Source organism: Lampetra planeri, chromosome 4 (assembly GCF_965212315.1).
Source record: "Lampetra planeri chromosome 4, kcLamPlan1.2.h2, whole genome shotgun sequence".
Lineage (NCBI taxonomy): Eukaryota > Metazoa > Chordata > Hyperoartia > Petromyzontiformes > Petromyzontidae > Lampetra > Lampetra planeri.
In genome coordinates this window covers 21458145-21484251 of record NC_136110.1, presented here as the reverse complement: position 1 = coordinate 21484251, position 26107 = coordinate 21458145, and the positions used below count along the sequence as shown (strand labels likewise).

At 48.8% G+C, this 26107-nt stretch overlaps 3 protein-coding genes across 4 annotated transcripts; 1 reads left to right on the top strand and 2 right to left on the bottom strand.

Moving 5' to 3' along the window:
- Positions 1-973: 973 nt before the first annotated feature.
- Positions 974-8753, bottom strand: MKKS (MKKS centrosomal shuttling protein). Its single transcript, XM_078593526.1, is given in 9 exon segments — positions 974-1727; positions 2573-2718; positions 3287-3397; positions 4089-4148; positions 4150-4277; positions 4751-4952; positions 5888-6337; positions 6903-7291; positions 8735-8753. Coding segments are annotated over 8 exon segments (1800 nt in total). The 5' UTR covers positions 7287-7291; positions 8735-8753; the 3' UTR covers positions 974-1408.
- Positions 8754-10127: 1374 nt separating this feature from the next.
- On the bottom strand, positions 10128-15298 carry LOC144717835 (ubiquitin-like protein 4A). Its single transcript, XM_078593529.1, has 4 exons — positions 15055-15298; positions 14068-14173; positions 12338-12561; positions 10128-11520 (listed from the first exon to the last, which is right to left on the bottom strand). Exons 1-4 carry the CDS (start codon positions 15100-15102, stop codon positions 11410-11412), a joined length of 489 nt encoding a protein of 162 aa, XP_078449655.1. The 5' UTR covers positions 15103-15298; the 3' UTR covers positions 10128-11409.
- Positions 15299-16167: 869 nt separating this feature from the next.
- Positions 16168-24550, top strand: SLX4IP (SLX4 interacting protein). Of its 2 annotated transcripts, none has more exons than XM_078593527.1 (8): positions 16168-16282; positions 16896-17397; positions 18977-19063; positions 19826-19958; positions 21085-21159; positions 21936-22084; positions 22675-22802; positions 23172-24550. In XM_078593527.1, exons 1-8 carry the CDS (start codon positions 16263-16265, stop codon positions 23614-23616), a joined length of 1539 nt encoding a protein of 512 aa, XP_078449653.1. In that variant the 5' UTR covers positions 16168-16262; the 3' UTR covers positions 23617-24550. The 2 variants fall into 2 exon arrangements, with proteins under 2 accessions (XP_078449653.1, XP_078449654.1); XM_078593528.1 differs by lacking the exon at positions 16168-16282 and adding an exon at positions 16291-16443.
- The last annotated feature ends 1557 nt before the right edge of the window (positions 24551-26107 follow it).

The following is a 26107-nucleotide window of genomic DNA, read 5'->3' as shown; positions in this document are numbered from 1 at the left end:
GTTTTCGAAATCACCAAAATAAAGCTATAAAAACAATGTAACAACAGTAATCATAGGAACTGTGATTCAAATTTAACAATGAACGATATTTAAATTTCCGCGATCTAATACCTTAAAAACCTTGAATATGGATTGACAACTATGGGCGGGGGAGCAATACTTGACTGACAGCTTCTGAGCAAGGCCGACGATGACATTGATTGACGTCAGTTCATGGGGCTTACAAGATTGACAGCGAGAGGCAGGGCTTTTAGCATTGATTGCAATTACTCCATTGAGAGCCATCATCGACCCCTACTGGCAGATTAATGCCCATTTGCGGGCCAGGTGCTGAGTACATTTGTGCCACTGAGGGTGCCTTTTCAATGTGTTGATTTGAGATGGAAAGCAATGAGACATCCCGGTGTATTGGGCAATATGTCAAAAAGCAAATCATTATCATTGTAATTGACATCCGAGGGCAGAACTCATAATCTAGTGACGACACATCTGACAGCGGTGAGTGGGTGTTGTATCTTCCTTGAAATCAGTGGCGGGGAACCGTTTCCCAGGGGTGGTAAAGGATTTATCGGAGGGCCACGCATGAACAACACACCTTAGCGTTGTCCAATAATAGCGTGAAAAAATAATCAGGGCTTACATTTCCCGCTGTGACAGAGGCGACTTTGCATGCTAACATTAGCAACAGTGTCGCCAGGACGAACTATTAGGACCCAATCGGCGTGCCTCAGATGCTTGCAGTGACAGATAAATGTATCAAATGAAGCCACGGTCGGTGCCTGGACCGTGGGCTGGAGGTGTTCCACCCCCCTACGCAAAGATGACACAATTCGTGTGGGAAATCATGAAAGGAGATGCCTATAATGCTCACAGGTTTCCTGTGTTGGGTCTGTCTGCAAAGCAGCTTGATTATAAGGTGCGGGTCTCAGCGTGATTAAATCTAGTCTCGCAAAAAGTGCACGCAAACACCAGCAATGTATCGAGAATAGCTTTATTATATGTTAACACAACCCTGCATATGCGTACAAAATGAAAAATAAATAATTTCAGGGCAGGTCATTTCAGACATGTACATAATAAGCACTGACACAGATTCCAACTCACGGCACAGAGCAAAAGGCCCACAAGCGTTGTGGCATTCCAAACCCAATCACACACTGTTGACAAGAAGCCTTGTCATGTTTAACCGGTTTGGGCTTCTGCATCCAGTAAAATATTGACTTTGTCTCAACAGTATGCCACTACAGTCTTAACAGCGTGCCACTATTATCGAATAGCCTACCTCTGTAGCCTAAGGGCCCTTCTCTAAAGTTAACATGTTAAACAAGGACAAAATACTGATGTATGCAAATCTTTCAGGGCAACAGGGACTGTCCCATTTGAAACAAGACATTTGCTAGCTTTATTTCTAATTGGTGTCCTCGATCGTGCACTTAACATCCAGGAGGAGGCTGGCGACCTCCACAGCCACTTGGAGGGCATTGCTTCTGACCGTGAAGGAGTCGAGCAGCAGAGAGGGTGGAGGATCCGGCGGTGCGAGCAGCGGTGTCGGAGCCGTCGCCTCGTCACCCAGCGACGTGGAGTCACGATGGCCACGTTGGCCCAGCCACCGCCAGCTCACGCCGGGCGGGGGCGACACCAGGGCGCCACACGCACAACTCTGGAGCACGGCCTCCCAGTCCTCGTCCGGCAGAGCTACTCGCCACGCCACCCAAAGGTGCCCAAACCTGCAAACGAGACCAAGCCAGGCACATCTCCATCAAGAACCTACAAGCGAGGTTATGATATTGGCATGGAAGTCACGGTGGTCAACGAAAAATACACACGCAATATTGGGAATGTTTAACACGTAGGCTTTCGCGACCAATATTATTCATAATCAACGTTTTTGAGTTAGATCGCGTTATTTATAAATGTGTCTTAACCCTCCACCACCCGACACGGCCAATCAGCAAAAAAAGAGTCACGTTGACAAAAGACAAATAGTTCACTGCTTTAGCCCACCGGTGTGTTGAAGCGTGAAACCACAACATTTACAATTTTTGAGTACTCAAACTATTGAACTATTTGTCTTTTGTCAACGTGACGCTTTTTTTGCTGATTGGCCGTGTCGGGTGGTGGAGGGTTACGACACATTTATAAATAACGCGATCTAACCCAAAAACGTTGATTATGAATAATATTGGGAATGGCTGTACAAACACATTGGATTAGGCGCTTTATCTCCTTTAAAAAAGAAATGCCGTATGTCACGTGCTGAAACTACAAATCTGCATTTTCAGTCCATGACTTACGGCTTCCGTCAAAATGTCAGCCGTTGTCATTTGCAGTGGCAGTGACAGCTGGCGGGTGGTGGCACTGTAGTGGGTTGTGGCAGGTGGCAGACAGGAATGAGGGCCGCAGGGCTGTAATGTCGCGGAAACCTCGGCGGTGAATGTAACAAAAAAGTATCAGGCCAAAACCGTAGCCTTACCACTGAGACAAGCATAGGGGTTCCTCATTTTAACGGACGCTGTGCGGCTGCACAGTCCGCCAACGTGAACCCTAACCTCAAACCAAACCAGGTCTGCACCTGCTGTCCACAAGGTGGGTGCTGCGGCCTTGGCTCAGCGTGCACGCCACGGCCTCCAGCGCACCCGCCAGGTGTGACGCCACGCTGCGCACCTGGGCTCGCGAGCAGCGCAGCTCCTGCAGCAGCTCCTCGCTCAGCCCCATCGCCTGCATCACAGCAAGCGCCGCAAACAGAAACAAAGGTCCCCCCCCCCCTCCCTTTTGGGCTCACAGACTGCGTGGGCAAGTAATGTGAGCGATTGTCTCTGAATAATAAAGGCCGGTGAGGCTCTTGAGAGAGGTGACGTGGCCGGTGCCACAACTTGCATTGCATAAACCTGTTGGTCGCTTCCTGCGTTTCGATAATGATGTTTGTCTATGAGAATCAAGTCCATCTCGTTTGAAAGTTCACCAGTAATTCATTTGTGTATTACACTGCAACATGTAATGCATCACGGCTCTTTGGAAATAAGGTGATACACATGTAAGCATCAGGCCAGAGACCGAGATGGAAGGATTAGAAATAGATGGTTCGAAATAGCAAACAAGGATATGACTGACTGTGGAGTGGCCCAAGAGAGGAATTAGTGACGAAAGAGGACCAGGAATGCAGACCTCACATTCGTAGGAAAATGCCAGGAAGAAGGATGGATGGCAACCATTGGCCTATGTCTACGTGCAATGCTGATGCACCACATTCTGTGCGGTGCCTATGTTACTGAAGGGACGGACTCACCGCGTGTCTAATGTAGGCGGCCAGGTGGGTCTCCGTACAGCCCGCGCCAAACAGGGCCAGCGGCTCCTTGAGCAGAGCCTGCAGGGCATGCTGGGCTGCCTGGCACGCCAGCTGTAATGCAGGAAGCAGGGCTTACACTCACAACAGCATGGGGAATTCACTGTGGTCGGAGGTGAGAGACCTGAAGCACGCAAGGTTTCATATACATGCATAGGCCTTTGCTCAATCCACTGCTAGATGAGGGCTTCTCTATGCTATGCGGGTCATGTAGGTTATATGATAATACTAGATTTGAAGTTTTCGTGACTGCAAGGATCCATACTCTTTGGTTTTTTCAGTAAAGTCACGTGACTTTACCGAAAAAACCAAAGAGTATATGATAATACTTTATCACGTGAGTGAGTGTGGATTGGTATAAACAGGCCGCATAGACGTGGGAGCAAGAGAGGTACAGTACAACAGAAACTTTTGCTGCACTGCCTTCTGATGCCAACCACACATCCTATAACACCTGTTATTCATGGTGGTCATCCATTCAGGCTGAAACCTGCTGAGCTTCTGAGGTCTGATCAGATCGGCCACAGCGTGATTTGGCCACAGGCCACAGGCAAACACCATGCAGGATTGGAATCTCACAATCCCTTGTGGACCCAACGTGCATCGCATTTGCCACAGAAGGGGCTTCTTTTCCCGCATACAGCGGTGCTCTTTAGTCCGTGCGCAGCAAATAAAAGTTTTAAAAACGGAGGGTTTCTGACACTGCCGGAGAGGCGTTGCGGACGGCCCAGCGAGGCGAGCGCACCTTGAGCTCGGCGAGCGCGGCGTCGTTGCGGTGGCACAGCACGAGCGTGCACACGGGGGGGGGCGGGGGCGTCGACCCCCCATAGGTGCAGGAAGCGCTTCTCCCCCACGCGCACGGCGTCCGTGCCCCGCACGAGTCCGAGCTGCGCCAGGGTCACGACGCCCACAAACGAGCCGAGCGGCTGGGCGCCTGGCGGTGAGGGGGGGGTGGGCAGGAGAGACGCCACAGCGCTCGCAATGCCTCCGCCGACCCGTAGCTTACGCGTACGTTTGTAAAGTCACACCGTCGGCCTACTTGCTGCACTGGATGTCACGCACAGGACACCTCCGAGCACGTGCAGGGGAAATTCTGATGCACGCAATTATGATGATGACGATGATGACGATGATTAACCAGCGACCTGGAAATATTTTCCGGTAAGACTGTGGTATATGGAACGTACTTAGTGGCCACAAATATAGCCAGTGGTACAATGGATGTGGTGTGCTGGGAGTGTAAATATATTCCGGGTCGCTGGTGGACTGTGGCATGTGGCATGTGACCAGTGTCGACAACCAAGGCGTGGAAGTGGTGCACCATGAACAGAACTAATTTTCCGGGTTCGCCAATCCAGACAGACCCGGCTGAAATGAGGCCCTACCGATGACGACGACGATGATTACCTGTAAGGCGGCAGAGGGGCTCAACGAGGGAAGCTCCTAGGCGGTCGAGCACGCGTGCACCGCGCTCCTCCAGGAACTGGCCCAGCGCAGGGTGGACCACCTTCTGGCAGGCGAGCAGCCGCACCCCCAGTGCCAGCAGCCGCTCACCCAGACTCAGCAGCTGCGCAAGCGTGGCACCGTGCACACTCACGCCGACCGCCACCTGGTGCCAGTCAACACACCCAAGCGAAGACGAGCGTGGGGTAGAATGCGTCGCAGCACGGTGTGTGTGCGTTTATCTGAGAACCAGTCTTGGGCCACCTCTAGGTCGACTTAGGCTTACAAGAGCGCAGCAAAATTCATGTCCAGTGTGTAAACATCAGCACCGGTGAAGACAAAAGCGTCCAGCCGTGATCCTGCCCACAGCACCCTTTCATGACCTGTGCTGACTTTAATAAGTGCTCACAAATAGCAGTAGCCTCAAGTCTACATTGCTATGCAGTATATGGCTATGTGTTGTATTCTCTTCGTGTACTTGTGTCGGGGAGCTGTGGGGCCAAGTCTAAAACAGGTGCTGTAGCCTGTGTGGTTGCATTGTGGGCAGCAGAGGGCAGTGTAGCTAAATCCATTGTTGTACTGTACCATGCTCCCACGTCTATGCTCCCCACCTTCGCCAACCGACCCGCACTGACCAGCATGGTGAAGGTTGGTCAAATAAACCCCAAGACGAGCACGGCATGAGGAGGCTCCCATCCAGCAGTGGATTGACAAAAGGGTTGTATGTGTGCGTTTATTTTTACGTGAAGTCCTGCAATGTTTTGGATACATTCATACAGTAGGTGTGACATATCGCACACGCTTGCCTCTAAACATTACCAGGGGAACATTACATTTACTCAAGAGTCAAGGAAAAAATCTGCCCAAGATGTATACAGCATGTACGAGGCAGGATATTGCATTCGGTAAAAAATATACAACACAACGGGGAAGTATCAATGTGCAGAGTGCATTGTCATGTAAGCCATTGGCATGAATCGTAAAGCAAGCGCAGTATTGTGCCAAGGAGTTTGCCCGTGGTTCACTCTGTGTCCAATGTGTACAAGTAATCTAAAACTTGGGTTTTTATTTCAGAGGCAGCCTTCGAGTTGTGAGACGCACCTCGTGGCGCAGCTCCCGCTCACCGCCCTCGGCCACGTCTCCCGACAGAGAGGTGTTGAAAACGGCCACACGGAAGGATTCCTCGGCACCTGGGCTCCCTCCCGCCACGCTCAGCGCCAGCTCGGAGGTCTCCACCAGCAGCCCCGGCAGCACACGCGTCTCCTCGACCGGCGGTCCCACGGCGCTCACCAGCACGGCGTGACCCAGGGTCATTGTCGTCGGCCGTTCGTCGTCACCGCCGTCACAACTTGCCGGGCCGGAGCTCGGCACCGTGTGGAGGAAGGAGCGCAGCAGCGCGGTGGAGACGTGACGCGCTGCTCGTCGTGACAGGAGGCATGCCGGCTTGCTGCCCAGCACCGTGAGCACCAGCGACAGCAGCCGGGGTAGCGAACCCAGGTCCACGCGCAGGCGGCAAGCGCACTCCTCCGAACGCAGGTAGCTTTCGCACAGCTGGGAACACACAGTGGCATCCGTCAGCCCCTCGGCGCCTTCTGCGTGACCGCTTTCCATTGTTTGCATAACGCTGCGGGGTGGAGCGATGGCGCAAGCAATGTTCATTCTCGGGGTGGAATTCAATTTAAAAAGTTGAATGGGATGGATTTTTACGGAATTATTGATGACTTTGCTGAGACAATTTTATTGAATCAAGCATGAGTGAAATCCACTATCAAATTCAGCCTTTGAGTGGTGCCAGCTCTTCTACATCAAACCAACTGAACTAAATAAGTTAATTTAAAATGTACACGTAAAATTAAACTATTTTTTTATCTAATAATACAGTGGTAGTATTTTGTTTGGCTCATTAACCCTCCACCACCCGACAAGATTGTCACATTTACAACATTGTGTTAATTTCCTTTTGTTATAGCAAGGGGCCACCCACACTCTGCATTCCAAATGTTCTGACCTGCAACGGGTGGTCACCTGCAGTGTGCCTGCCAGCCCTAACCCCAACACATCATCACCTGGCATCCTTGAAATCTGCCTGCGATCCCGCATCCTAACCCTTCCCCACCTGCAGCAGGCGTCCCTGCACTCTTCCCGTGAGGCCGGGCGGCACCTCAATCCCCCACCCGCCCTCGAGCAGCAGGGAGGCGAGCAGCGCGGCGAAGAGGCCCCCGTCGCCGCACCGCCCCAGGTGCCCACGCACCGCGGCCGCTAGCAGCCGCAGGGTGGGGCCCGGCGGATGCAGGGCCGGGAGCAGCACGGCCGAGGTGGAGGTGGCGACGGTGGGGCCGCCGGCCGCGTTATGCAGGAGCTTGAGGCCGCCCTGGGGCCCGTAGCAGCTGCCCAGCAGCGTCCGGAAGAGGCGCGCTTCGCCCCGCTGCCGCTCGTCCTCCAGCGGATCGGAGACGCAGCGCGACGGCAGCTTTCTTTCGCGACGCGGGGAGGAGGACATCGCTGCTGTTGTGAAAAACAAAAAAGGTAAATCGTCATCGATGGTCGAGATCTATCCGCTGCTGGATGAAGGACTGCCCACGCCATCGCCATACCTGACAGTATCACAATGCTCGCAAGACGAAAGTGGATTTTACTGCGCTAACGTTTTTAGGCAGTAGTCAAATTCTTAAATCAAATCCTGATAATTCTAAGTACAATGTACTTCATCACTCTAGACAAGAAAAACGCATATACGTGTCAGCATGAACTGTCCTGTAGTCTCACGATTATATTCGGCCAGGTAAACAAATGTACTAGAACATTCTCTGGCACACACGAACAAGAATTGAAAAAGCCTTGACTGATATTAAATGTAGAAATCCGTGGTTAAAATCATGACATTATAAATGTCAATTGCATATGTTAAGTCCTTGCTTAATACGTGTTCACTCGACACGTTTTCGAGAAAACGTGGATCTTCTATTGGGAGAAAAAAAAATTCACACCCCGGAAACGCGCCCGTTATAACACGGAATGCGCTTCGTTATAACGCGTTACATGGTTCGTTATAACGTGGAATGTGCTTCGTTATAACTCGTTACATGGTTCGTTATAACGTGGAACGCGTACCGTTACACCGCTGAATGCGCTTCGTTATAACGCGTTACATGGTTCGTTATAACGTGGAACGCGTACCGTTACACCGCTGAATGCGCTTCGTTATAACGCGTTACATGGTTCGTTATAACGTGGAACGCGTACCGTTACACCGCTGAATGCGCTTCGTTATAACGCGGTTTCTGAGCGGTGAACGGCGAACTACTTTCTTGAGCTGAGCGGTGCGACACAGCAACGCGGTGGCGTTACCCTCAAGTTATTTCTCCCGCAAATTTCACCTGAGTGCGTGTGCGTGCGTGTGTCCTACCTCGCCAAACGTAATCGTTACGTTTCTTACAGCGAGATTGTTTTGGGGAAACGCGTCTTTCGCCGAGAACGGAACTTTTCAGCAACGGGGCTTGCTGTCGTAGGGAAGCAGGTCAACCACAAAACACTGGGTATCTATCAACCAACAGCTGCGAGATTTCATATCATCGGCATTGCTGTTCAACCCATATGATTTAGCCCGAATTCTTGTACAGGGAAATTGAGTTTTGAGGTCCATACGACGTAACAGCCGTTTCAATACGGGCAAAATCATGTATGTCTATGTTTGTGTTTCTCCCTTGTAGGATGAACGTTGGGATTTATAAGGGTCATGGGGGTGATCAATAAGGTCTGAATTGCTCTGTAATAAGGTAGGGCACTGATATGTGCATCAGCAATGCCAAATCCACGAGATTTTTTGACACGCACAAAACGTTAGCCGCTCGTGGAATTAACTCGCAGCAGCAACAAACAAACAAACGTCTCCGAAGTGGTTCTTAAGTCGCCAAATCTGGCCACAAAGTCCGTAAAAATGCCACTCACCCGCTCGTCGTGAGCTGCTGCTACTTTGGTTGTCGCGGAAGTGAGCAGCAGGGATTGTGGGCGGTTGCCTGGGTGACGACGCTGCAGGGTCAGGGTTCGCGTTAAACCACGCGGTTTGAACACAGCAGTGGTGGTGGCGAGGCTTTTGTGCCACCAATATTATCCGTAATAAAGTTTTTTTTTTTGGGGGTGTTAGATCGCGTAAATATAAATGTTTAACATGATTGATTTCGTGCCAAGAATATGTTCCGTAATTAAAAGTGTTTTTTGGGGTTAGATTGTGTAAATATGTTTAACATGTTGGCTTTCGTGCCACCAATATCCGTAATAAAGTGTTTTTTTGGGGTTAGCCCGCGTAAATATAAATGTTTAACATGTTGGCTTTTGTACCACCAATATTACCCATAATAAAGGTTTTTTTGGGTTAGATCGTGTAAATATAAATGCATAACATGTTGGCCTTCTTGCCTCCAATATTATCCGTAATAAAGTGTTTTGGGGTTTGATCGCATAAATAGAAATGCTTAACATTTTGGCTTTCGTGCCACCAATATCCGTAATTTAAAAAGTGTGGGTTAGATCGCATAAATGTCGTGAAACCCGCCACCACCCGACAGGCAATTTGGAAGGGTTTGTCGCGTAAAACAAAAACGTGCCAATTCGTTAATAGTTCAGCTTCACCGGCATGTTGGAGAGTAAAACCCATAACATTTACAATTCGAGTGCGACGTTTCGCTGGCGACAGCAACCAGCTTCATCAGGCAATAGTGAGAAAGTCTTCTTTATTTTCTATCTACGTGACTTTACCAAAAGACCCAAAGAATATGAATTCCTGCAGTCACGAAAGCTTTAAGTCAAGATTTAATTAAAATGTTGTTTAACTTTTTGAATGAGAGGGGGATACAGCGAAAAATTATATTAAGGCGTCGAATCCATTTCTACAAGGGATACCCACGAGATGATTTTCTTTGCTGGGTTTGAGCATGATCCTTGTCTTTTTGTGTGGGATTTCTCAAGTCAGCTTCGGTTTAAGAATACACATTTGGATTTAGGACTTAAAATCCCACAATGTAAAACCCGCATAAGCCAAGCATCCATCCAATACCTCTCTGAAAGTCACAAGACTCTGCGACCTTTCCCTGGTATTAGATAACTTAACAAACCTATACGCTGAACCTATTCGTTAATGGATATGCCACTATGGAGGGATTTCTGATAAAACAGCCTTCACCACAATCATGGTTCTGTGTCAATGTGGCAATGGTCAACCGATTCCTATTAAATATCAAATATATTTTTGTACATTAATATATTGTCGAAACACAGTGATCGTCACCAGAAAGGCCATGGAGATACAATAAGAACATACAATAATCATTCTACTGCTGGTAAATTCAATTACAAACTTTCAACTTTATTATGCTGGTTCCGGGGTTATTAGAATTCTGGTAATGTTCATGCCTTCAATCAACATGCAAGGCAATCACCATGTCAGGAGATAAAACAGAATTTTAAATCCTTCAAATTTATTTCAATGAACAGTTTTAAAATAAAACATTAGACAGTACATTTTGTAATGCAGATATGTTCACAAGGAGCGTGCGTGTTATCCACAGACCTGTAAAACATCCCATTGCTAGAGACCTACAAAAAACCAGCAGCATCTGAGTGTGTGCATTTAGACATTGCAGTTTGCAGCATTGGAGACGCTTGTGAAATGCAATGAATCCAAGTGATCCGTGTTTCAGTCCAAGGGCTATGGACCCATGTTTTGGAAAAAAGAAGCAACCTTAATCAGGGGTAAAAATCATCTGTTGGTCGAACTACCGCCTGTTCAGTCAAGTCCACCGTGGCTTTTAGAAAAATCCACTTCACCGTGTTCAATGTGTCACTAGCACCATGCGATGTGCAAATGATTCAACATGCCTCCCCATGTGTGCTCGCCATTTTCTCTCAACCCAACCAGGAATACAACTTTTCTCAGTCTTGTAACAGTACAGGGGTGTTGATAAAAACAGACCCATGTCGTGGCTGTTACAATCATATTATTCTAAGCAGTACAGTAAGTACGGTGCTACCTTATTTATGCAGGGTTTGCTCATTTTCTCCTAGCTGTGGGTTTTCCTCTCGCAACGTATAAACATGTTATCCGACTCTGTTGTGTACATTACATTTCTAAGTATACTAGATTTGTGTTTCTATTTCATTTATACCTGATGATGATTGCTTGTGTTGCAATCGAAACGTCGTATGCTAGTATTTAATTAATTATTTTCTTTTTATACGTGACTTTACCGAAAGAACCAAAGAGTAATTCCTGCAGTCACGAAAGCTCCAAATTAAGTTTGAACGCATAAACACTCAAATCAAATCAGATATTGGCTGAAATTCCCAAGCAAAACCCTCCTGCAAGAGCCATGATACTCAACAAGGCTTTCCCGGGTGACTAAAGAGTATGTTATAACACATTTTAACAAACTCTGCATCTTGAGTCCCATCCCGAACAGCCGTGATCTGTGTGGCTGCAGACTCGGTTCTTGATGCGCAAGGGGGCAAGCGAGTGGAAGAGCAGACAAGCGCTGCGACGTCTCGCTCCCTCCTCCTTCGACGCCGCTCGCTCAATCACTCGCATGGCACGAGGCCGTGCGCTCCGATTGGCTGCCACGGCGCGGGCCTCACTCAGCCGACCCTGCGCGTGCAGTGGCGGGCGTGTCTGCGTGCAGGAGATGCGTCGCTATCCTCTCCACGTCGTCCAAGCTCAGGCTCTTGAGGGTCCAATCGTAGTCCTGCACCATGCATGGGAATTCGAGCTCACGTCAACACACCAGAGGATAAAACATGGCCTATAACAATCGTGAATTTGCAGATCCTCCATATCACTAACTTATGGACTGTTCCAGCAAGAGCTGTTAGTGAGCATCTGTGAAGGACTGCGGTGCTTGAGCAGGTCACATGGCCAGACTCCATGACCAGCCGAACAAGGTACTTATTTGAAACTGAGTGGACATAAGGGAAACCCAGTACCGATTCAAATAATCACATACCACCATATTCAGTGCCGTGTGCTTAACGGTACGCTGCCACTCCACATAGTGCACATATGATCGCACAGACACGATTTCTAGTTGTACAGATTGTGGGGTGTAATGTTAATCTATGTCAGTGATGCAAAAGCCTCTGCCATCGTGGACACTGCCCAGTGACGCAGAGACTCAGCTGATTCAACCGTGAGCAGTGGTTCTTAACCTTTACTGCAGCCTTGCACCCCTTTGATTCTCAATCCTTAACAACACGTTAATGAATACACAGGTTTGGTGACACAAAGTAGTTGTATTTACGTGCTCGTGCTTAATTTGTGTTTCGATTTACCTTCTAAAAAAATGTGGCATGTCTCACACCCCCAGAAAGGGCTTCTTGCACCCCCAATTAAGAACCACTGCCCTCGAATGATCCCATGCATATCCCACAGACATCTCATATAGATCCCAAAGGGATCCCACACAGATCGAACAGGGACCCACCCCCCACTGTAGAGACACTGCTCCATGGGTGCTCAGGGCCTTGGTGGATTAGATGGGCTCCCTATGCCCGGGCGTCACGCACCTTCTTGAACTGCTGCAGGACCTTGTGCGCGTCGGACGGGGAGAAATGCTTGGCGAGGATGAGCGGCAGCAGCTCCCAGAAAGTGGAGTCGCCCTCCGCCGGCGCCGCGGCCGTGGGCGACTCGGGGGCCAGGGTGGGGGCGACGGCCCCCCGCTCGGTTGCCTTGAGCACCAGGTTGAGGCGCGCGTTGTGGGGAATGCTGTAGTCGCTCAGCTGCAGCTCGTCTGCGGCACACGGAGAGGGAGCGCAGGACAGCCTCGCACGGAGACCGAAGCAAAATGATGATGAGGACAGTGCTGATGAGAATGATTGCAGAGCAGATCATTGCTAGGCCCGTAATAATTCAACACCCCCCACAGAGCAAACTTTGGCATCTGAAGCAGATGGATTATATTTGAACCTCCTGCAAGAGTGCGTATTGGGCAATTAAACTGTGATGTGAGAAACGGGGATTCACTCAACTACAATCTCAATTAGGCAACTTTAAATTCTCATTTATTCTCCATTTATATACGTGGCGGCTGCACCACCCACGCGTCGTTCTGATAACACGAAGTGTAGTTGAACGAGCTGTCATCATTCGAGGTAACAATTTGATCGAAGCATCAATGATCTTTCATCTCATTTGAACATCACAGCAGGAAATACGACGGCAGGACGCTTAAATATAGAAACACAAAAGACAAAGATCTCTCGTCGTTTAAGATACAACACCTTGCGGCTGTCTAACAAAAGTCTGAAGCTTTTGTTGTGAGAATAAAATACTTTACGTGAATTACAGGAGTTTCATGGTGCTCCAGCGATGTAGTTCGTGTGACCCACGCTGTGTTTTATCCGACACCACGATGACAACTTGTCAAAGCTTACCCATTTATGGGGTAGCCAACAGATTTTCAAAAAACCCTTTTAACGCAGGGATTTATGGAAGAATAAATTGCGTGAAAAGAATCGACAAAATGTTCATGAAGTTGTAGGATTAGCCTGGAAAATCGGTGCAGTAAAATGATTCAACACTCGGTATATTTGGAAAATATGCAGTGAGATCACTAGAGCAAAAATGGCACATTATCGAAAGTAAACTTTAAAGATGTTTTTGCTCTTCCCCTCCCCGCCCCAAATACAGATGCCTAAAATTCCCGTCGATAGCAGTGCCAAACAACACAGCCGTGCGCTAAAAACCCCAGATGCTCAAGACACTTTACAGGTAGACACGTAACCTAAACAACACTCGCCCTTTAGATGCACACCGAGGCTGTGTATCCCAGGTCGTCCAACACGAGTTTGATTCGGAATCAACAAGACCATCAAATAATTTTCAACCGTGCGATTATTGCACTCATTTGATATCACTACCAAACATTTAATAAAGCAATGTCATCATATCATTGTTGTACGATGAGAACGTAGTGTATACCGTGACACAAAAGTATCGTTTAAGCAAGTTACCAAAACTTTCAACTCATTTCGGCCAGCCCAGGACACACAGACTAGGGCGGGTGTTTTCAAGACGAAAGCGAATTGTCTTTTAGGTTTGTGTCTTCCTTCCTAGATGTTGTTAAACCCCCCCCCCCGCCCCTTAGCTCTGACAGCTCCAGCACATCGGCCGTGAAGGATGCAAGAGTCAAAGCCAGAACAATGCGGTGCCTCCTCTGTCCATACCCACTCCTCCTCCAGGAGCAGGACCTGGGTTGGACCCCGTTCCAGGGTCGTGGCTTCGCGCAGATGCTCACCCATCAGCGGCTTTCCCTTGAAGAGCAGCCTTTGCTGCTCGGAGGGGACCTTGAGCTCACGCTCCACCAGCTCCTTCAGCCGTGACACCAGGTCCGACTCCGAGACCTACACTCACACAGACGAGGTCCATTAGTGGCCAACTCACAGCACTCACCTCCCACTATCAGCACTCACCTCCCACTATCAGCACTCGCCTCCACTGACCTTCCACCATTACCGCTCACCTTCCACCATCACAGCTCACCTCAAATCAACTCCCACAATCACCACTCGCCTCCCACAATCACCACTCACGTCACACGATCATCACTCGCCTCCACTGACTTCCCTCCATCACCACTCACACTTCCTACAATCAAGACTCAGCTCCCACCATCATCACCTCCACCATCATCGCTCACCCCCAACCATCCTCACCTCCACCATCATCACCCAGCTCCAACCATCATCACCTCCCACCATCATCACTCACCCCCAACCATCCTCACCTCCACCATCATCACCCAGCTCCCACCATCATGACCCAGCTCAAAACATCCTCACCTCCACCATCACCACTCACCCATCACCACTCACCTCCCACCATCACCATCACTCACCCCCAACCATCACTCACCTCCAAACTATCACCACTCACCTCCCACCATCACCTCCACCATCACCACTCACCTCCAAACCATATCAATCTCCCGCGATCATCATCAACTCTCCTCCCATCACCACCATCACCACCACCACCCACCATCACCACCACCACCATCACCACCCACCATCACCACCATCATCACCCAGCTCCAACCATCACTCACCTCCCACCATCATCACCCAGCTCCCACCATCATAATCCCCAACCATCATCACTCACCTCCAACCATCACCTCCAACCATCACCACCATCACCACCACCATCACCACCACCACCACCCACCATCACCACCACCACCCACCACCACCCACCACCACCATCACCACCACCACCTCTCTACCTCAAGGGAGCACTCCCCTCCCTGCAACAGCTTCACAGACACGATCATGGCTCCGGGACTCTCTTGCGACGCCGGCTCCTCACGCTTCTTCTTCCCTTCCACCTGCGTCTCTACCCACCACCACCACCACTGCTTCACCTGCGTCTCTACCCACCACCACCACCACTGCTTCACCTGCCTCTCTGCCCACCACTGCTTCACCACTGCTTCACCTGCCTCTCTACCCACCACCACCACTGCTTCACCTGCCTCTCTACCCACCACCACCACCACCACTGCTTCACCTGCCTCTCTACCCACCACCACCACCACTGCTTCACCTGCCTCTCTGCCCACCACCACCACTGCTGCTTCACCTGCCTCTCTACCCACCACCACCACTGCTGCTTCACCTGCCTCTCTACCCACCACCACTGCTTCACCACAGCCCTCTTATCTCGCTTCTGCACCCCCCAGAGTCTGCGTACTAACAACGACGATGATGCAGCCGCTTCTCACGTCTCTCTGCTCGTTCTTTGCCGGGCGCCTGCTTCTAATCCCCTCTGCTGCTGCTTCTCTTCCTGCTTCGCCCCCCCCCTTCTCCGCAAACCCCTGCGAATGAGCTCTCTTCACTGCCTACTCCTGATTCTCTCTCTCTCCTGCTTATCCCCCTCTCTGCTGCTTCTCTCTGCTGCTTCTCTCTCTGCTGCTGCTTCTCTCTCCTGCTTCACCTGCTTCTCCTCTCTCTCTCCTGCTGCTTCTCCCTCTCCTGCTGCTGCTCCCTCTGTTGCTGCTTCTCGTGCCGCTTCTCCCTCTCTCCTGCTGCTTCTCTCCTGCTTCTCTCTGCTGCTTCTCCCTCCCTCTGCTGCTTCTCCCTCCCTCTGCTGCTTCTCCCTCCCTCTGCTGCTTCTCCCTCCCTCTGCTGCTTCTCCCTCCCTCTGCTGCTTCTCCCTCCCTCTGCTGCTTCTCCCTCCCTCTGCTGCTTCTCCCTCCCTCTGCTGCTTCTCCCTCCCTCTGCTGCTTCTCCCTCCCTCTGCTGCTTCTCCCTCCCTCTGCTGCTTCTCCCTCCCTCTGCTGCTTCTCCTCCCTCCCTCTGCTGCTTCTCCTGCTGCTTCTGCTTCTCCCTCCTGCTGCTGCTTCCGCCGGCGTCGCTGCTCAGCACGGGACCGCCGGGTTAAGGTTCAGGGACCGCTGCAAAACACGCGGCCACCCCCCTCCACCCTGCCCACATGAAGGTTAAGAGTCCGCGGTAAACTACACACCCCAGCCCCGGGAGAAAAACTCCGCGGCTCGAAGTTCAAAAAGTGCTCAGGACGTGAGCTCCATATTTAGTGATGTTTATTGATATTTATTAGACGATAAGCTCCAGCCCTGGGATAAAAACTCCACGGCTCTCTTGGGCGCTCTCAGGTTGTATTCGCGAGCACATCCCCTGACCCAAACCTACTCTATTAAGACAATTTAAACTAAAACGCGTGCGTGGGGTTAATGTGGCTGGTTTCTGATCGGCCTTCGCTTTTCCCTCGCTGCTTCTAACTAAACTGTTTAAAAAAAAAATGTAAGCTAAAGCTCACTGAGCTACGTACCTTCTTTTTCAGAAGCGACCTGGCCACAAAACGATGGCACAACGAAAAGTGGCTTTGTCGTGGGATAAATATACAGCACCCAGATACTCTGAAGGCACATTGATTATTAATAATGTGTAGAGATAGAGAGACAGAGATAGAGAGAGACACCGCAAACTCCACATATACAGCAGCGGGTGTCAGGGTCGGGATGGAACCCCCCACGACCTCCCTGCTGCTACACCAGGCGAGGTGGTTGACCTCTCGGTTTTGTGTTTGTTCGTCTCTTGGTTGCAGGCAACGTGCCCGGGGCAACAACAACTGTGGCAGCATCAACAACAACAACTGTGACAGCAGCAACAACAACTACTGTGGCAGCAGCAGCAACAACTACTGTGGCAGCAACAACAACAACAACTGTGGCAGCAGCAACAACAACAACTGTGGCAGCAGCAACAACAACTGTGGCAGCAACAACAACTGTGGCAGCAACAACAACAACTGTGGCAGCAACAGCAACAACTGTGGCAGCAGCAGCAGCAACTGTGGTAGCAACAACAACTACTGTGGCAGCAGCAACGACAACTACTGTGGCAGCAACAACAACTGTGGCAGCAACAACAACAACTGTGGCAGCAGCAGCAACAACTGTGGTAGCAGCAACAACAACTACTGTGGCAGCAACAACTGTGGCAGCAGCAACAACAACAACAGCAGCAGCATTGACATCGGCTGTACAAGCAACACCAGCCGGATCATCGGGTTCATGGAGCCAGATCGGGACACGTTGCCTCTGAAGGTGAGACACACTGAGACCAGGTGAGTCTATGGGCCCCAGGTGAGTCTATAGACCAGGTGAGTCTATTGGGCCCCAGGTGAGTCTGTAGATCAGTGTTCTTCACTCATCTTCACTGTAGACCAGGTGAGTCTATGGGCCCCAGGTGAGTCTGTAGACCAGTGTTCTTCACTCATCTTCACTGTAGACCAGGTGAGTCTATGGGCCCCAGGTGAGTCTGTAGACCAGTGTTCTTCACTCATCTTCACTGTAGACCAGGTGAGTCTATGGGCCCCAGGTGAGTCTGTAGACCAGTGTTCTTCACTCATCTTCACTGTAGACCAGGTGAGTCTATGGGCCCCAGGTGAGTCTGTAGACCAGTGTTCTTCACTCATCTTCACTGTAGACCAGGTGAGTCTATGGGCCCCAGGTGAGTCTGTAGACCAGTGTTCTTGACTCATCTTCACTGTAGACCAGGTGAGTCTATGGGCCCCAGGTGAGTCTGTAGACCAGTGTTCTTCACTCATCTTCACTGTAGACCAGGTGAGTCTATGGGCCCCAGGTGAGTCTGTAGACCAGTGTTCTTCACTCATCTTCACTGTAGACCAGGTGAGTCTATGGGCTCCAGGTGAGTTTGTAGAGCAGTGTTCTTCACTCCTCTTCACTGTAGACCAGGTGAGTCTATGGGCCCCAGGTGAGTCTAGACCAGTGTTCTTCACTCATCTTCCCTGTAGACCAGGTGAGTCTATGGGCCCCAGGTGAGTCTGTAGACCAGTGTTCTTCACTCATTTTCAGAGTGAGGGCCGCCACATATTTGAAACCATTGGGGGTTTGACAGCAGCACGATGATGATGATGGGGGCTATTTTCACATTTGTGTATTGTCGGGGGCCGCACTAAAGGCCCGCGGACCTTGCAATGAAGAACACTGCTGCAAAAGGGAAACGTGCTCCACTAGGTGGAGGGGAAACCCTTAAAAGTAGAATTCTACAACGTCCCCTTCGGGTTTGTGGAGCACCTTACATTTAAGTATGTAGGGTGGAGAAACCCCATACCTGATGTATGTGTATGTATGTTGAGCTTTCGCACCGTACGGAGTCAACCGTGCTAATTGGAGATGCGGGGGAAGGACAACAAACTAAACACACACCTGTCAACCCATATGCTTTACCCGTATTCTTGTCGAGGGAAATTGAGTTTGCAGGTCCATACGGCGTACAGCGTTTCAATATGGGCACATTTGTTTTGTCTATTTGTTTTGTGTTTCTCCCTTGTGATGGGACTTTGTAGGATGAACGTTCTAATTTATAAGGGCACGGGGTGACCTATGAGGTCTGAATTGGTCTGTAATAAGGTAGGCACTGATAAGGGGTTGACAGGTATGCACCCACACGCACAATCAAACTGTTCTAAATAGATGAGTTTTCAATCGAGTTTTAAGTGGCGAGTGCGGCTAAGATGCTTTCATCGATGGATAAGCCAGTTTAAGTCGGTGTCTCGGGACTGTGTGTCAGAGTGATCGAAGTGTGCGTGCCGCATGCAATGAAGTCGCTCCTGCTGCTGTGTGTGCGTCACACGGAGCGGTTGCTCTTTCGTTCCTGCAGTGCGGCCCGTACGTGGTGCTGGCCGAGGTGCGACCCGTGACGAGGTGGACGACGAGGTGGAGCTGTCTCCAACGTCCATACAAGCAGGTGCCTCGCACGGTGGAGCTGATCCCAGCGTTCCAGCAACCTGACTGCCCGTGTCCTTTTTGTGTGCCTGTGTGAGGCTTCATTGTTTGAACGTTAGTTTAACACGTAGTAGGAGGCTTTCACGAGCAATGTTATCCACAAGAGTTTTTTTTGGGTTAGATTGCGTAAATGTCAATGTGTCGTTAAACCCGCGCACCAACCGACACAGCCAATTAGTAAGTTTTGTCATGTAAATAAAACATGCCAATTAGTTACTACTTCTACTGTGTTGGACAGTTCCCAATTGTGCTCCGGTTGTGTTGTTGGCGTCATGCCGTGAAGTTGTAGAAATAAACGTCGATTCGGAACTCCAGCTACAAGCCGTGTCGACAATGTGCTGGTTCTGGGTCCCTGCTGCACCAATCTGCCCTCACCAGCCGAGTGAAGTTTGGTTAAACAACCCCCATAAAACGTGGCATGGGGAGGCCTTTGCCCAGGAGTGAGGGTTGATGTTTTTTGTAGTTTGACACGTATTTATACATTGTATTCCTCAGTGCTGCTCTCAGCTGAATCTTACAACCACATTAAAAAAATAAAATATTTACACACTGATTTGTGACCGGGCTAAGACAACAACAAAAAAGTTCCACGCTTGGTTTAACCGTTGGGGTGGCTGTAACCCAGATTCAAACTCAGGATCCAAGCTCAGGTGTCGGCTTAGTGGCTGCAGCATGTTGATCGCGAGCCTCGTGTGTCCGTACCGTCCCTCGCTCGATTGCGCAGGAGGTGCTGTCGCTGCTGAGCGACGTGGTGGAGCAACGCGTCAACTCCTACTTGCAACTGAGAAGACAGCGCAAGCCCATGCAGTCCAAGCAGATGAAGGAGCTGGCGCACAGCAAGCCGGTGACCAATGCAGGTGCCCTGCTCACTGCTCACCATGGGCTGCACACTGTGGACTTGGGCACACGATTTCCTTCTTGATTAATTGGGAAGTTAATCAATTTTTTAGATAAATAAACAGCAAGTTCTGGAATTTCTAATTTTAATCCAGTTGCATTTTAGGCACGATCACCTCTGGTTAGCACGTCTGGCTACATGAGGTTCAAAATAAGTTCTACATAATAATACATGAGAAAAGTTCAAACCGCACGGTGGATTTCAATATAAGAAGCCATTACATACGGATTCTATGTTTAAAACGGACAGCCCTTTGCAAGTTCCAAGAGCAAATCCACACGTAAAAGGGAACAATATTTATTGGCTAGATTTTTCCCAATCCTGGGCAGCTGACTCAAAAACTTGATAGCCCATTTGTCGTGCTCCCCTGTCCTGTCGCAGTCCAGTGGGTTTGGGAGTTTCACAATTCTACGTGGGCCATCAACAATTGTCACGCAGCTACCGGTTTACAGGCTTGCATTTTGTTTAGAACGGTCGTCAAGCGACGACAATGCGCACAATTCGATAAAGAAAGACGAGCCATATATATATAGAGTAAGACGAAACGGGTGGAATAATCAGAAAAACATCAAAAGGGCACGGGAAGGCAAAAGCGCAATGATGAGACAGGGGCACAAGAGCTAGACAGGGCTGGATCGTATCCCAAAACCACCCTGGTGCCTGCTATAGTTGGAGTTTGCATGTTCTCCCCACGGTCACGTCGATGTTTTTCCAGGTCCTCCAGTTTTTCCCTCCACATTTCGAAACATGCGTTTCAGAGTATTTGGCCGATGTAAATTCCCACATAAGCCGCTTCATTGAGCTGCCATTTGTGGTCAGGTCGCTTCTGAAAACAGCTGTATAGCTTGGTGGGCCTTGCCTCCCCGACAGACCTGTTTCTTCACCTGAGGACGGCTGCTTGCGTTGTGGCCGAAACGTCGTGAGAATTATTTTATTATGTTTTATTTTATTATTTTATTATTTCCATTCTACGTGACTTTACCGAAAGATCCAAGAAGATGAATCCCTGCAGTCACGAAAGCTTTAAATCTAAATTTTAGCTTAGTTCATACACACCAGTGTGATGACACTTGATTTTCCTCCAGGGAAGTACGTGGAGGTGGAGACGTACTTCAGAAAGAGGCACGTTGTTCTGCGCTGTCTGAGCGGGCGGTTCTCTGGTGGGTAACTTTGACTCGTTTGAAATGTAAACAAGAACACTTTGTCTTCTTGGTTCTTTCGGTAAAGTCACGTAGAATGGAAATAATAAAATAATGAAAATAAAACATAATCAAATCATTCTCACGACGTTTCGGCCACAACGCAAGCAGCCGTCCTCAGGTGGAGAACAGGTCTGTCGAGGAGACAGCGTCTGAATGACAAGCCCCAAATAGTCGCTCCAAACCTGGGGCTTGTCATTCAGACTCTGTCTCCTCGACAGACCTGTTCTCCACCTGAGGACGGCTACTTGCGTTGTGGCCGAAACGTCGTAAAAATTATTTTATTATGTTTTATTTTTATTATTTTATTATTTCCATTCTACGTGACTTTACCGAAAGAACCAAGAAGATGAATCCCTGCAGTCACGAAAGCTTTAAATCGAAAGAAAACTTTGACTTGCTCGGATGTAAACAAGAAAACATGATCCCTAAATGGAGCGCTAAAAAACTCAGAAATTCCATAAAATGTGAATATTCATGTTTCCCATGTACATTGTGAAGTATGCAAGTTACAATTTTAATCAAAGTATCAACCATATCTCCAGACACTATTCAGCCTTTATTCTAAAAAGACACTTTTTAGTGTGGCTCTCACTTGGTGGTTTATAATTCACATGAAACAAGTTCCATGCTATCAACTGGTAAGCATTCCAGATTAGTGTCAGTGTTTCTCCTGTGTGTCGTTGTGTCTCCTGAGTGTCTCCTGTGTGTCTCTGTGTTTCCTGTGCGTCTCATAGAGCGCTCGTATGTGAAGATGCCCATATTCCCAGAACAGCTTATTGTGTGCGTGAATGCTGTTTGCGAAGCACCTCCACCACCCCCACCACCGCCACCCCCACATCCTCCAGCTGCTCCAACTCCAGTGGCCCCACTGCTCCGTCTGGAAGTGAGTTGCCTCCACACATATGTCACAGAAGAGCCCCCAACTCTCGTGTTTGCATTGGAAGAATTTGAGGACTCCATTGGGCAGCCACAAAAGACCAACGACCAGTATACGTATGGTTCATCTTCATTCCGTCTGGACCAGGTAGATGGTTTGAACTAAAGCGGAGCGTTCACTGAAGTGTAGCCCACGTCATCAGGGGTGGCGAAATGTTAACTACCTCACCTGATATGCAGGAGTTCGTAGGTTCGATCCCGACCCTGATGCCTGCTGTATATTTGGAGTTTGCATGTTCTGCCCGTGGTCGCATGGATTTTTTTCTCCAGGTTCTCCGGGTTTTCCCTCCACAATTAGACACGTGCGTTTAGAGTATTTGGCTCGTTTAAATTTCCACGCGATAAGCCACTTCGTTGAGCTATCATTTGTGGCCGGGTCGTTTCTGGTGAAATAAAAAAAATGGTTTAGTTCTTCAATTTATATGATTCCTTTGCTTACTAACACAATGCTAATTATGAACAGTAAGCTCCTCTTATGAATTACTTATTGTGCACAGATGTATTCTTCCTATAATCCACGCTTTCCTGTCCCATCAGGGTGTGGATGCGAGGTGTGGGGACCGTGCCCTCTCCGAGTACTTTAACTGTCCGGCAGTGCGTCAAGCTGACGCCAAGGCGCTGCTCACCGCCTCTGCTCAGCGCCGGCAGGCCAAGCTCAAGCACATGTGAGCTTGGGTTCTGCACACACATACAGGGCCTCGGTGCTGTGTGTTGACTTGGTGTGGTCTGGGACTGTTTTTGCTGTTGTTTTGCTGCCTTGACGAAGCTTGGAAATTGGTGTACTTATCCAATTTGAGCTTATATACTTTATTTTATCATTCTGATGTACCCCACATTTCTACGTATTTTATAATTTCTCGGGGGATGGTAATCTGAGTCGACCAAAGACCAGGAATGGAAGTTTTTTTTTTATTGAAATCTAGCGCTCTAACCTCAGTCAGTCGGCTGGATGATCTAATGGATACATGCATAGGTTACTTCATTATGGAAGTTCAGACATTTTTAAACACTATTTTGTGCATTCGTTCGCGTAGAGTCAAGAAGATCGGGCACAGGAAGGGAAAAGATCGAAAACCACCATCTCATCGCACCGGGACCGCCACGAGAGCAGATCCGGCGCAGTATACCTCCTCGGACAGCCCTCAGATATCCCTCACGAGGGCACGGAGGCTCGAGGAGATGAAGGAAAACGACGAGAGCTCGGGCCGGCAGTGGGAGGGGGGCGTGAGGACAGAGGCTCGCGTGGGCGGAGGCGGTGACGTGCCACGCGCAGTCGAGGTGGAGGAGAGAGCCACGGGGGTCACTCTCCGTGGCCGCGAGGCCTCCGCTCGCCAAGCGAAGGCGCCGGCCTCGGCTGCCGCTGCTGCTGCTACTGCTGCTCCACCGAGGACTTCCAGGGGCCGCACAAAGCTGTCGCGGAAACGGCAGCAGCCGCCCACGCTGGAAGTGGATGCAGCCAAAAGTCGTACTGCCGAGTAATCAGCGTGAAAAGAATCGTTGATTAAAATCAATTATTAGGCTTCATGTGCAGCCGTGCTTGTTGGAATAGATTATTTACAATGTATGGAAATGTCATGCACATTTTACCTGTGGTGGCTGCGATTTTAGTGTTATAGGCTCATAAGAAGTGTAAATGATTGATGTGACACAAAAATTACACTTTTTTAAAATACATTTTTCTAGTTCGGTGTGTGTGTGAATGTGTGAGCTGTATATCTTTTTTTACCGAGTAAAATTACAACTCTCTTGCAAATGGAACTTCTGCCATCTTCCAGAATAAAATAAAGCATTGGTTGTAACAGACAGGATCATGAAGGACTGGATAAAGAATTGTTGCTGAGAATTTTCTCACAATGTTGGTTTAAGTTCCAGGATATCAAGTTTTGTAAAGTAACATTAGAATCATACTCTTTGGTTCCTTCGGTAAAGTCACGTCGGTAGAAATAAAATAAATCGCGACGTTTCAGGCGCTTGTGTTGCGTTCGAAACGTCGCGATTTATCTGATTTTATTTCTACCTATGTGACTTTACCGAAAGAACCAAAGAGTATGGATTCCTGCAGTCACGAAAGCTTCAAATCAACATTAAAATCACTGATTAAATACCAATCATTATTATTCAAGAAGCAGACATGGTAAACTAAAAGTAAAAGTTAGAAGAAATCAGCTGCAAAGTGTGCAACAGTTGTCGGGATCTGGCAGGATGGGAGCGATCAAAAGGTGTGGCAGTCACAGCATTTGCTGTGACGACCTTCCAGCTCTGATAAATTAGTTTAATAGTAAACTCCTTGACATTTTTTGCGTGTTTCGTCTGATGTGCACACTCGTTTTCTATATTGCCCGAGAAGCCTCTTTCCTTGATTGTACCATCATAAAGTATTTGTGTTATTAAAAGGAAAATATTTTTAAGTGAAGTTTTCAAAGCTCTGCGTTTGCTTTGTTGTCAACGTCGGTTCCTCCACATTGCGGACTGCCTGTTTTTCCTACGGCAGCTGTCATCGTGTTCCTCTGAGCCTTGAACACCATTCTCTGACCAACTTGCACGACCAAAGCGTCCAAGACCACGAGGCAGCCACCCCCCGTCCGTGTTCCAGCCTGATACGGATTGCTCGCCGATGAAAATCAGATTGAGGTAAGATCAATTAGAAAAATGGTTGCCGGTTGTCGTCTAACAAAGCCAACTCCACTACCATCCCAATTACTACAGCAACTATTAACGCCACCATTACCACCAACAACGCCACTTTTTCACCATCAAAGCCACTGTTTTCACCATAAACGCCACTGTTTTCACCATCAAAGCCACTGTTTTCACCATCAAAGCCACTTTTTCACCATCAAAGCCACTGTTTTCACTATCAAAGCCACTTTTCACCATCACCGCCACTTTTTCACCATCAACGCCACTGTTTTCACCATCAAAGCCACTGTTTTCACCATCAAAGCCACTGGTTTCACCAACAACGCCACTGTTTTCACCATCAAAGCCACTGTTTTCACCATCAACGCCACTTTTCACCATCAAAGCCACTGTTTTCACCATCAACGCCCATCACCTTCACCACCACTGCCATTGTCACTACTTTCGCCTCTACCACAATTGTCATCAAACACGGTCACTGTCACCACCACTGCCACTACTTTCACCACCAATGCCACGACTATTTATATCAACAAAGATCCCCCGTATAGCCTGAACAGACTGATGGGGAAAGTGCTGAAAGCGAGCACCTATGAAGGCTGGAACGGTACAAGAGGGGGTGGGTGGCCAGCACCACGCCCGGCCGCCTTTGTCTCCCTAGTGGCGATGTTTACAAACCAGGTACTCATTTGAGGCTGAGTCGACCTAGGGGATGCCCAGGACTGGTTCAGATAATCGTCACCGTGGTGTTGGCCGTTAGCAGGAATGGAACTCTGTTCTGCAGGTTCGTAGGGCAGCGCGCTAACCACTGCACCACCGCTCCCCAAATTAGTTCACTGCAACACACACACACCAAATTGTATGACAGACTGCAATATTTATCCAACGAGTTATACTTTACCCATGAACATTCCACTATACTATACAACATCGTACAATACACTTAATGAAATGTGAACGTGCACACACATACACACGTACTAACAAGATATAGACACACATACGAGTACACAAAACGCGTATGCTAATTAACAACAAACTAAGTAAAAAACGTAAACTTGAGAATTTACAAAATACTGTATACAATCGTTAAAAGCTGAGAATAGAATACAAAAACGATTAAAGACTGAACATTGTATTACGGTAATCTTTAAAAAAAAACTTACATAACAACGTTATGTAACATAACAACGTTATGTAACAAACAAAATGTTACATAACAAAACCATGTAGACAAACCCACGCATACAATCACAATGTAACAATTGTGAAATTATAACAAATGCATCATAAATATAAAACTAAAGAGCTTAGAGGCCGATCTTGACAC

Excerpts from the sequence above, each read along its gene's own strand:
- LOC144717835 (XM_078593529.1), bottom strand. The coding sequence starts at position 15,102 with ATGATCGTGTCTGTGAAGCTGTTGCAGGGAGGGGAGTGCTCCCTTGAG. Across the intron at positions 14,174-15,054 it reads GAGGGGAGTGCTCCCTTGAG|GTCTCGGAGTCGGACCTGGT; the intron begins GTAGAGAGGTGG and ends GTGTGAGTGTAG. Across the intron at positions 12,562-14,067 it reads CAAGGGAAAGCCGCTGATGG|ACGAGCTGCAGCTGAGCGAC; the intron begins GTGAGCATCTGC and ends CGTGTGCCGCAG.
- SLX4IP (XM_078593527.1), top strand. The coding sequence starts at position 16,263 with ATGAAGGTTAAGAGTCCGCG. Across the intron at positions 17,398-18,976 it reads GGGACACGTTGCCTCTGAAG|TGCGGCCCGTACGTGGTGCT; the intron begins GTGAGACACACT and ends TCGTTCCTGCAG. Across the intron at positions 19,064-19,825 it reads TCCAACGTCCATACAAGCAG|GAGGTGCTGTCGCTGCTGAG; the intron begins GTGCCTCGCACG and ends TCGATTGCGCAG.